Source organism: Rhinoderma darwinii, chromosome 2, assembly GCF_050947455.1.
Source record: "Rhinoderma darwinii isolate aRhiDar2 chromosome 2, aRhiDar2.hap1, whole genome shotgun sequence".
NCBI classification, from domain to species: Eukaryota; Metazoa; Chordata; class Amphibia; order Anura; family Rhinodermatidae; genus Rhinoderma; species Rhinoderma darwinii.
In genome coordinates this window covers 426,501,615-426,514,195 of record NC_134688.1, presented here as the reverse complement: position 1 = coordinate 426,514,195, position 12,581 = coordinate 426,501,615, and the positions used below count along the sequence as shown (strand labels likewise).

The 12,581-nt window shown below is 40.8% G+C and overlaps 1 protein-coding gene across 4 annotated transcripts in view; it reads right to left on the bottom strand.

The window, feature by feature from the left end:
• Positions 1-12,581, bottom strand: part of SSH2 (slingshot protein phosphatase 2) — a 209,363-nt gene that overhangs the window by 106,512 nt on the left and 90,270 nt on the right. For all 4 annotated transcript variants that reach the window (XM_075854338.1, XM_075854340.1, XM_075854341.1 and 1 more), the window contains one exon: positions 9,849-9,892. In XM_075854338.1, the coding sequence (XP_075710453.1) occupies positions 9,849-9,892 (44 nt within the window). The remainder of the gene's footprint in view (positions 1-9,848; positions 9,893-12,581) is intronic.

Here is a 12,581-nt window from a genome sequence, read left to right as displayed (position 1 = left end):
ATCTTTGTTCTGGTGCTGTATATAAGTTCTTTACTTGGTTCTGGTCCTGTATATATGTACTGGAACTTGGTTTAGGTACTAAGTTTGGTTTTGTGTTGGATATATTTACTGAGCTTGGTTTTGGTGCTGTATTTATGTACGGAGCTTGGTTCTGGTGTTGTATATATGTACTGAGCTCGGTTCTGGTGTTGTATATAGGTACGGAGCTTGGTTCTGGTGTTGTATAGATGTACTGAGCTTGGTTCTGGTGTTGTATAGATGTACTGAGCTTGGTTCTGGTGTTGTATATATATCTGTACTGAGCTTGGTTCTGGTGTTGTATATATATGTACTGAGCTTTGTTCTGGTGCTGTATACACTACCGTTCAAAAGTTTAGGGTCACTCAGAAATTTCCTTATTTTTGCAAGAAAATCAGTTTTTTTTCAATGAAGATAACATTAAATTAATCAGAGATACACTCTATACATTGTTAATGTGCTAAATGAGTATTCTAGCTGCAAACGTCTGGTTTTTAATACAAATATCTACATAGGTGTATAGAGGCCCATTTCCAGCAACCATCACACCAGTGTTCTAATGGTACATTGTGTTTGCTAACTGTGTTAGAAGGCTAATGGATGATTAGAAAACACTTGAAAACCCTTGTGCAATTATGTTAGCACCGCTGTAAACAGTTTGGCTCTTTAGAGGAGCTATAAAACTGACCTTCCTTTGAGCTAGTTGAGAATCCGGAGCATTACATTTGTGGGTTCGCTTAAACTCTCAAAATAGCTAGAAAAAGAGAGCTTTCATGTGAAACTCGACAGTCTATTCTTGTTCTTAGAAGGCTATTCCATGCGAGAAATTGCCAAGAAACTGAAGATTTCCTACAACGGTGTGTACTACTCCCTTCAGAGGACAGCACAAACAGGCTCTAACCAGAGCAGAAAGAGAAGTGGGAGGCCCCGCTGCACAACTGAGCAACAAGACAAGTACATTAGAGTATCTAGTTTGAGAAATAGACGCCTCACAGGTCCTCAACTGGCAGCTTCATTAAATAGTACCCGCAAAACGCCAGTGTCAACGTCTACAGTGAAGAGGCGACTCCGGGATGCTGGCCTTCAGGGCAGAGTGGCAAAGAAAAAGCCATATCTGAGACTGGCTAATAAAAGGTAAAGATTAATATGGGCAAAAGCACACAGACATTGGACAGGAAGATTGGAAAAAAGTGTTATGGACAGACGAATCGAAGTTTGAGGCGTTTGGATCACACAGAAGAACATTTGTGAGACGCAGAACAACTGAAAAGATGCTGGAAGAGTGCCTGACGCCATCTGTCAAGCATGGTGGAGGTAATGTGATGGTCTAGGGTTGCTTTGGTGCTGGTAAAGTGGGAGATTTGTACAAGGTAAAAGGGATTTTGAATAAGGAAGGCTATCACTCCATTTTGCAACGCCATGCCATACCCTGTGGACAGCGCTTGATTGGAGCCAAGTTCATCCTACAACAGGACAATGACCCAAAGCACAACTCCAAATTATGCAAGAACTATTTAGGGAAGAAGCAGGCAGCTGGTATTCTATCTGTAATGGAGTGGCCAGCGCAGTCACCAGATCTCAACCCCATAGAGCTGTTGTGGGAGCAGCTTTACCGTATGGTATGCAAGAAGTGCCCATCAAGCCAATCGAACTTGTGGGAGGGGCTTCTGGAAGCATGGGGTGAAATTTCTCCCGATTACCTCAGCAAATTAACAGCTAGAATGCGAAAGGTCTGCAATGCTGTAATTGCTGCAAATGGAGCATTCTTTGACGAAAGCAAAGTTTGAAGGAGAAAATTATTATTTGAAATAAAAATCATTATTTATAACCCTGTCAATGTCTTGACTATATTTTCTAGTCATTTTGCAACTCATTTGATAAATATAAGTGTGAGTTTTCATGGAAAACACAAAATTGTCTGGTTGATCCCAAACTTTTGAACGGTAGTGTATATGTACTGAGCTTGGTTCTGGTGCTGTATATATGTACAGAGCTTGCTCCTGGCACTGTATCTGTTCATTAGCCGGGAGAGTTGTCACGGCTTACTGCGCACTCCCCTCCACCCTTCTCATGTGCACAGCCTAACTAAATGGGCTGAGCACGCTTAGGATATTGAATGTGCCCATATAGGCCTATACGTAATATAGTGTTTGGGTTGGTCTGTACGATTATGTAATTATATACATAGCGTGGCAATCCACATTAAAGCATTCTGGACAGGGAATTTCTTTATTTAGAGTCCACTTTAATGTAGGGGGTATTTGGAATATCGTAACTGTTTTATTTTATTATTAGAATCTTTTTCAATGGCGCGATACACCGCAAAACACAGTGACACCCCCCCCCCCTCGGTGCCTATGTCTTTGTCCGAAAAACACGGAACCTGTTAAAAATTTGAATCCCACCTCTGGACCCACTGACACTAAAACAGTCAGTGCCGCTGACCTGAAAGGTTCAGGTCTCAGCGCTAGGTACAGTTGCTCTGTGTATGGTATACAAACATCTGTAACTCAAAAAGTTAAAATTATTTTAATCATTTAAAAAAAAATAAAAAGTTGCACCAAACACACATACACATTTTTATTAACAAAAAGCAAAACACGTTTTCAAAAGGTGTAAGTAGCCTTTAAAAAGGCTCTGTCACCACATTATAAGTGCCCTATCTCCTATATAAGAAGATCGGCGCTATAATGTAGGTGACCGTAATGCTTTTTATTTAGAAAAACGATCTATTTTAAACCACTTTGAGCGATTTCTCTAGCTTTATGCTAATGAGTTTCTTAATGCCCAAGTGGGCGTGTTTTTACGTTCGACCAAGTGGGCGTTGTATAGAGGAGTGTATGACGCGGACCAATCAGCGTCATGCACTTCTCTCCATTCATTTACACTACACTAGCGATATAGTTATATCGTTATGTGCAGCTACATACACAAACCCTAACATTACTGTAGTGTCCTGATAATGAATATACATCACTACCAGCCTGGATGTGCTGTTTATTCAAAATCCTGACCACTTCTGAATCTTTTCTGCGAGATTCCAGCAAGGCAAGCGTAATCTCGCGAGATTACGATGTAACCTGTCATTTCAAACGAGATTACGCTTGCCTTGCTGGAATCTCACAGAAAAGATTCAGAAGTGATCAGGATTTTGAATAAACATCACGTCCAAGCTGGTAGTAATGTATATTCATTATCCGGACACTGCAGTAATGTTAGTGTTTGTGTATGTAGCTGCACATAGCGATATAACTATATCGCTAGTGCAGTGTAAATGAATGGAGAGAAGTGCATGACGCTGATTGGTCAGCGTCATACACTCCTCTGTACAACACCCACTTGGTCTAACGTAAAAACACGCCCAACTTGGGCATTAAGAAACTTATTAGCATAAAGCTAAAAATCGCTCATAAAGTGGTTTAAAATGGATCGTTTTTCTAAATAAAAAGCACTGCTGTCACCTACATTATAGCGCCGATCTTCTTATATAGGAGATAGGGCACTTAGACTCTGTCACCACATTATCTTTAAGTGTCCAACTCACAAATAAACCATTTTATTTATTTTCTTATACAGAACTATAGTCTCTTGGTGATAACATCCAGGATTCAAAGTCAATAATGGAGATTATAGTAGAGAAATCATATACCTGGTCAGAATTTACCATCTGATGAATTACATGACGAAAGATATACTATAGCTAGAAACACTCTGATATCATAAAGCAAGGATGGGAAAGAAAAAAAAAAAACGGAAGATAGGTAGCCAACGCACCTTAAAAGTTGGAAATTGGAGCCTAACTATTTGAATTGTTTTCTTTTGATGGCTATAAAAATTCGTATTGCTCATTCACAATTTTTTAAAAAAATAGATTGGGTCCATTATTCCACATTTATTGGTCTATTCTGCCACATGTACCCCATCCCCATGTTCTCCATTAATATTTATAGTAAATACGAAAAACTTAAGAGTAAGGTGATGTGGTCAAGCACTACCTTGTAATCCATGCTATAACCTGCTCACTCTTGACAATGGTTGGGGTCCCAGCTGTCTCACCCAGACTGATGTAACCCTCATGGCTTCTCTGGTGGGCACGCATAAATTTTTTTTTTTTTGCTGGAATCCATTTTCAAAGAATTAAAAATATATCTGTAGCGTAGGTCGAGGTTGACAAAATGAGTTAGCAAAAATGAATGCAAAACTTGGTTTTCTGAGAAAGTTGTCGGAAGAAAGAGGGGAACTCGCTCAGCCAACAGTTATTTCTTCCAACTTCCACATAAACATGCTTGCTTGGCGGTCAGTCAGGATAAATAACGGTTGAGCTACCTTCCTCGCCCCAGTCATCTGCCTTTAGGGGATATTGAGATGGCACCCATAGACATTGGATCATTGGCAGCAACCCGCCACTCGGCAGGTTCAGCAGGGATTTGTCTAAGTTTATGACTAACAAATGAGAAGCTCAGATCACCCTTAGGCCTCGTTTACACGAGCGTGATATACGTCCGTGCGACGCGCATGCTTTTCACGCGTGTCGTACGGACCTATGTAAGTCTATGGGGGCATGCAGACAGTCCGTGAGTTTTGCTCAGCGTGAGTCCGCTGAAAAAAACTCACGACATGTCCTATATTTGTGCGCTATTCGCACATCACGCACCCATTGAAGTCAATGGGTGCGTGTAAATCACGCAGGTCACACGGAAGCACTTCCGTGCGAACAGCGTGATTCGCGCAACAGCTGTCAAACTCTGAATGTAAACAGAAAAGCAACACGTGCTTTTCGGTTTACAAACATCCAAACGGAGTGTCATAATGATGGCGGCTGCACGAAAATCTCGCAGCCGCTCATCATACGCTGATGACACACAGAGCTGTTAAGTGCCTTTTGCGCACGCAAAACGCCACGTTTATTGCGTGCGCAAAACGCGCACGCTCGTGTAAACCAGGCCTAAGGGTATGTTCACACGGCCTATTTTCAGGCCGTAAACTGGTGAAAAATCGAAGGAAGAATGCCTCCAAACATCTGGCCATTGATTTCAATGGGAAAAATGGAGTTTTGAAGAGCGGCCACGTAATTTGCGTATCTGACGTATTTGAGTTTGCATGTGAACATAGCCTTATACTGCAGGCTATCTGCTCTCAGGGCAAACAAATGAATAAGGAAAGACATTTTATTATGAAGGTTTTTTTTTTTGTTTTTTTTACAAGGAAGTAACTAAATATAACAAAGTCTCATGTTCATGTCACATAAATCTAAAGAGAATCTATTTACCAGACAGTCATGCGGACATTGAAGTCCATCAATTCAAAGACCAAAAATTACGTGATGGGAAAATCCCTAATATTCACAGGGTTGTGACCAATATTGAGCAGAAAGTAGGTAAGATTAATAAAAAGCAATGGAATTAAAAAGTGGAGTTTACCTTGGCCACAGTAAGGCCACAATTTCAACCGATGACTATATATATACACTGCTCGCCACGTACAATCATATATGTGAATGAGATTAGGAGCTTCAGATACAAAAGCGTCTGAAGTTCAGTGGTCCTAAAAAAAAACTTTTTTTGCATCTAAATATTTTTAGAAAAGTCTCAATATGCCCAACAAATTGACACTGTTCTCAAAAGCTAAGAATTATACAGAAGACATGGCAGTACCCGCACCACAATATTCCTCTTTTGTTCTGGTCATATTTAGAAGTATTTTGCATAAATTAATACATCAGGAGAGAACCACTGGAAGTATTTGATTTAGTAGATTAACCTATTAAGGGCCTTATTTTGTAAATGTATGGCATCTGGGCTTTAAACCAATGTCATTGAAAATATATGGAACCGTTATGAAGCCCCTGGAATCAAGCAGTGTCTTGAGCTGTGCCTGGCTGGAGGCGATGTCTGGTCATACTCCCGTCGCTTGTGTGAAGGAACTACCGGAGTAAGTGACATCACAGAGTGATCACGCTGCGCTGTGGATTAAGCTGGACATGAATGAAGAAAAGTGTATGACGCGGATTGGTCAGCGTCCTACACTTCTTTACTATGCCCACTTGGTCAAGAGTAAAAAAACACCCACTTGGGCATTAAGAACAAATTTGCATAACACTTAAAATACTCATAACTTTTTAAAAATAACAACACATTACTCATCTACATTAAAGCACCTATTAGATTAGATAGCAGATAGGGCAGTTATAAACTGGTGACAGAGGCTCTTTAAGAAACTTTTGACTAGTTGACCAAATTTTCATCAGTTGGACTCAACAGCTTAGAACGCATAAAATCACATAGATGCCACACAAACATTCATTGTGTAAACGGTCTATGCATATGGCCAACTAGGTGTAGTGTTATGCACGCATTCACCAAAAATATCATCACTTGTATCTACTTTCTCCATACGTTTACACAAAGCTGGTAGAATAAACTCCTACTGTATTTCAGGAGACATCTACTTTAGTGTGACAAGTGCAATCTTGAACAGAGATAATTGGGCCCACCTACAGGAAATAGTTTTGAGGGCCCACCCTTCAGATATATAGAACAAGTGTATGTCCTTTTTTAATTCCATTATAAACGTTACTGTTATTATTACACACATTGGTCATATAATCAGTAAGGACTAATAGTCTATTTGTGAAATAATCCCAGGGCCTGGGCCCAACTCGGGATCCTCTGGTGGGCCAATCCAAACCTGCACATCTGCCTTATAGGGGGAGGGTTGGTGAAGAAAGCTGCCGCCTGACACTACACTGGCAATCAGACCCTAGACAAAGGTGACAAAACAATTGCTGGTTGTAAAGGGAAGTGTTTTATATATTTATATCTATGTACATAGAAAGGTGTAGGGAGAGGGGAGACATTTGACACATCCAATGCATTCACACTGCCTGCCACCCCTACCTCAAAAGGTAGGGAACTAGGCATTACCCTAGTGACCCTGATTATAAAGGAGGTAGTAGTGCTGGGCGACACGAGTGAGTGAATCCCACCATTATACCAGCCCTTTAACACTGGTCATACCATGATGGGACTTTTAACAACAGTTAGAGAACCATATGCTGCAGACCACTAATGTAAATGTTTCAAGCCAACACACAACCGTTAAAAACATCTAAACTATATAAATAATGACGGCAAACATAAAAATCATATTGACAACTCCCAGTAAACTACCCGGAGCTGGTGATGCTGGGCAATGTGGTTCAGTGGTGACATCACTGAAGGAGGTTACATCATGTAGGAGGGAATGTTCTGCCCAGTTTGGACTGTTGTAATGCCCCACTGGGATAAACTGTGATTAATAGAATAATCTGAGGGCACAGTGCTGCAGAATACGGGTATCACATTATTCATTACATGTAGATCATGTTTCCCACTTTAGCTACAGAAGAAACTTGACATGAAGTGCACCTGAACATCTGGGTAATGTAACATAAACCGACTTTATCACCTGGAAAAAAATACAAAAAAAACTAAACGAGATAAATCCGCGGTGAGAACTTGTAGCACTACCGGAAACCGTGTTATTGTGCAAGATGTTTTGTGGTCGGGCACAGCATGTACTGATAACACAATGACGCCTCAGTGCTGCTGCTTCTACTAACCCAGACTGAGAACGGAAGTATTACCTAGACACCATAAACACATCACTCATAATATAGTAAAAGAAAAACAAAGTGAAATTGTCTTCACTGTCCTCATGCAATCTAATAGCTGCATAGACAAACAAGTTTACCTCACAAAAAAGATTCTGCTATGATCAGAACACCAGAAGTAGATCCGCCATGGGCTTTGTGAAATCAGCAGCAGAAGTTTGTGGTCGTCAGTGAGGAATCCGTGAGAATAATAAAAATTCGTAGATAATAAAATCTGTGGCGCGGTCAATGTTTAGTGTGGATTTGTTGGGGAATAAAATAAATGTTCATTAGCTTAAAGTGGAAGTTTTCGTTTTTTTTTTTCGCTCTCCTCCTTTATCTACCTCTGCATCCTCATTCATGGGAGGGAAGGGATGGGTAAGGGGTATTAAATATAAGAGGTGTTATTGATATGCATTTTTGTGTAAACAATAATGTATGAATGCTTTGTTGAAAAATAAATTTTTTAAAGGCAAAAAAAAAAAAAAAAGCGGAAGTGCGCTGTTACTCCTACCCCAACTTGTAATATATGATAAAGACATGTCAAACGATGACTGATGCAGGTCCATGTAGTACGTCTGTCGCGCTTTAGAAAATCTCCTGCACCACTTTGCTGTTTAACTCCACCCAACCTCACCTCTTTTTTTTTTTTTTAGGAATTGAAGTCAACTCCTGTCCACATCTGTACGAGTGGATCCTGTTATGGCGTACTCGAGAAGTTTTTGTATTACATGGACGGCCATTAATCTAAAATGGACACCATGTAATACTACATTTCCCCTGCACCTACCACTGCAAAGGAAATGGCTGACTGCCAAAAGCAAGACGTGGGCGATCAGCTGATCATTGCAGCGGACGCATTTTGAAAAGAGGACGTCTTTCAAGAAGTTGACCCTTTTAAATTTGTAAGTCAACAAAGACAGCTGATCTACTCAGATTTCCATAATATAGTCCCTGTCCACACTTACGGTATGTCCGTTCCTTTCCTTCAGGTTTCGCTGTTTGACAGTCATAATAGTGTAGCATGCTGTACTAGTCTATCCAATACAAAAAACTGGCAGGTATGGGGGGGGGGGGGGGATCCACATGGACCCATCACCCAGATCGTACCAGATTTGTCATGCATCTTGTAAAAACAGAAGCCATGATGCCAGTGTGAACAGAGCCTTAATAATGTTCAACTTTAGGCGTCATGCACATGACTGTAGTTTTGTGGCCATATACAATCCACAATTGCGGATAATATAGAACACATGCTATCCTATGGGCCAATGCACACGACCGTGATTTTCATGGTCCGTGCATTGCCTGGAGCCCAGACAGCAAAAAAACAGGACATGTCATTATACAGTCCGCAATTGTGGCCCGAGCTCATTGAATTGAATGCACATTTCGTGTGTGCACGGTCCATGATTGCAGACGGCCTGCGGGTGACACGCCTCGGCCCGTCCTTTCCGTAATCACCGACCATGATCACAGCTACGGCCCTGTGCAGGAGGCCTTAATTTTTCCCTCTCAATTTCTTATTGCAACTACTTCCACTGAAAAACAAGACAAAACAGAAGGATACAACAATTAGCACTATATAAGGTGGGTCAGGTTGGAAACATCCTGGAGTGACGTCATTGCATAGTATGGGAAAGCTTTTACACACACAATTTCCACATTAGAAACGAAGGAGGTGAAAAAAAATCCCCTTTATACCTTATTATAGTGTTACGGGAAGTTAAGGACTACCTGTTATTATCCATTAACTGGCATGGCCTATTATTACACTTACAGGAATTGACAGCAACAATCCCACAGTTACCTAAAAGTTACAGATGTTGCAATTTCCTGTTACTTTACACCTGAAGAAACAAGCAGAAAGTAGCAAAAACTCTGCGCTGTTCCTGCATGAAACAAAAACATTTCATTGATTTCTGTGACGATTCCACTACTTTGTTCTGTGAATACGGTCATGTATCATGCAGATTTTCACAATAAAGACAAAAATTCTGATTTAAAAAACAAAAACATTACATTGACAGAAAGTCATGCTTTCCGTTAGTGCCCACATCTGAGACCGTCCATGAAGTGGTTCCTGGATCATAACCATTTTAGAACTGGGACAATCAGGATTCTTCACTTATGTGAAGTAATTTCTTAATTCATGATCATTGTAGAAGTCACTGTATTATATTATAGAAGAACATTTTACCTTCTAGGCTGCGACCGACACTCTTCCTCCCCACTGTCCGCCTCCTGCGGAAAGAATAGAGACAATTATATACATGTTAGATTTGCTCATGCACAATGTATTTTGTGTCAAGTACTAGTTTCATTAAGATCGGAAACAATTCCTACAAATAAAAATAATAAAATAATAATCGTATCTGTGAGAAGAATGAGAACTCTGCATTCAAATATTGCCAATCAGATTTCATCCTGCAGCATATTAGATTGTTATGTTGTCATATAAACAGATGAGTAATATTACATTTCTCTGTATGCCATTTCAATTAAGACCTGGCATATTGTGTGATTAGGTTTTATTTATTTTTGAAAAATTGTCACCATTATTGTTTGAAAAGGTATCCTGAATTGACCGAAACATCACTTGCGTCGTGGTTTCAATATAGAACAGAAACCACCTTATCCCGACAGACCTCAATGACTTAGAATGGGGTCCGTTGGGTTCCGGTCCTTTTGACTGTGCATGCAGTGCTATTTTTCCTGTCAAATCTGTCGGTACCGCCGCAGTGGCTCTGGACAGCACTTCTGACTGATTGTACATAGTGAAGAATCTCATAAGCATTACAATACTTGAGTGCAGCATTTTTATTCTTTTCATGTATATGCAGATTCGGAACCTATTTGTGCACCAATCTGCCCAGAGTGCCGGGCGACCATTAAAACTATAAAAGGATATCATTTGCGTGAGAAGTATGCATCCTGTATGTAAAGCTACTACATTTACCAATTTCTGCTTACCATGCATGCCAGTACAGTCTGCCCACACTATGTAGGATATAGCCACAAGGATTATCGAGATTGCAGTCACAGCTGGGCAACTATTTACTGTCTAGGCTCCCGGCCTTAACCACAGAGTTCCTCAGTGATTGGGAAACATCGACCACTTGCAACCATGGCGGCAGATCACATTGCCGAGTATTGTGTCATGCTGCTCCGAGCCGCAGACATGCGTAACTCACGTACATGAAAGGTCGGTGACATTATGTGGAACACAGGCACGTGGCATCATTGTGGTTTAGGCCTTCTAGCTGGAGGAAGCATGTACTTTACTTATACATGGTCGGTCCTAATAGAAATATCACAAGACTACATTGTGTGACTGGAACTTGGTCAGTAGCAACATCAGCTGTGAAACACCGTAAAATAACCTTGTATATAGCGCAAAATTACCAGAAATTAAATGTAAGATATGGGGAAGCCCTGAAGACAAAACAGATCAAATGATGCAAGCGGCATGTCTGGTTCACATGGTGTAGGTTACATAACTCCTCGTAACTATATACTGTGCAGCGTGCAACCAATGCCATTCATGGGTCTTCAGATTTGAATAGCTGATTTTGCGACCCGATCGACTCTTCCCATTACTCCCCATAAATCAGTACAGCAATAATAAGGAGTTACGCACAGGACTGTTCATTGTGTTCCAGATGGTGATAACATTTTTCCAATAAAAGAGCAACTTCACGGTCAACATCATCAATAGCACTAATAAGGGTATGTTCACACGACCAAGTTTCAGACGTAATTCGGTCTGAAATAACAGCTTCATTACGCCGACAAACATCTGCCCATTACTTTCAATCGGTTTTACGACGTACTGTGCCGACGACCTGTCATTTTACGCGTCGCTGTCAAAAGATGGCGTGTAAAAATGACGGCTCGTCAAAAGAAGTGCAGGACACTTCTTGGGACGTTTTTGGAGCAGTTTTCTCATAGACTATTGAAAACCGCTCCAAACACGGCCGTAAAAAACGCAGCGAAACACACCGCGTAAAACGAGAGTTGCTCAAAAAACGTCTGAAAATCAGGAGCTGTTTTCCCTTGAAACCAGCTCCGTATTTTCAGACGTATTTTGTTAATCGTGTGAACATACCCTTAATATCCCTAAATTTAATGTTGACTTACAGGCCATACAGGCGACACAGCTGTAGGCCGAATGTGCGTGCATGTTTATATTTTTATGAGGGGAGGCGAATAAGCCTCTGCCAGTCACCTCTAGCAGCAGCAGATCCCTGTGGGACTGCTGTTGGGTGAGTCCCAGATGTGGGATCCGTACCTTCACAGGCATTTATGGCATATCCAGTGGATATGCCATAAATGTTTAAGAAGGGAATATCCCCTTTAGGGTATGTTCACACGCTTAACCAAAAACATCTGAAAATACGGAGCCGTTTTCAAGGGAAAACCGCTCCTGATTTTCAGACGTTTTTTTGAGCAACTCGCGTTTTTCACAGTTTTTTTACGGCCATTTTTGGGGCGGATTTTCAATAGAGTCAATGAAAAAAGGCTCCAAAAACATCCCAAGAAGTGACATGCACTTCTTTTTCGTGGGCGTTTTTTTACACGCCCGTTATTCAAAACGGCCGCGTAAAAAAACGGCCCATCGGAACAGAACACCGTTTTTCCCATTGAAATCAATGGGCAGATGTTTGGAGGCGTTTTAGGCCCGAAAACCGGCCGAAAATAAGCCGTGTGAACATACCCTTAAAGTGGACATAGACATAGGATCACTGTCAGTCAAATACAAACTGCTCAACCAACATTTATCAATTCCCCCATTAACATGCACACGCTATTTCGAGAATGCAGGGTACATAAGATGCTTCCAGACACCACTTTTGCTTCTAAAACGTAATGTTAAACAAAAGGATCATATAAAAAATAAAATACAAAATCAATCCATCAATGCTGGCTCCTT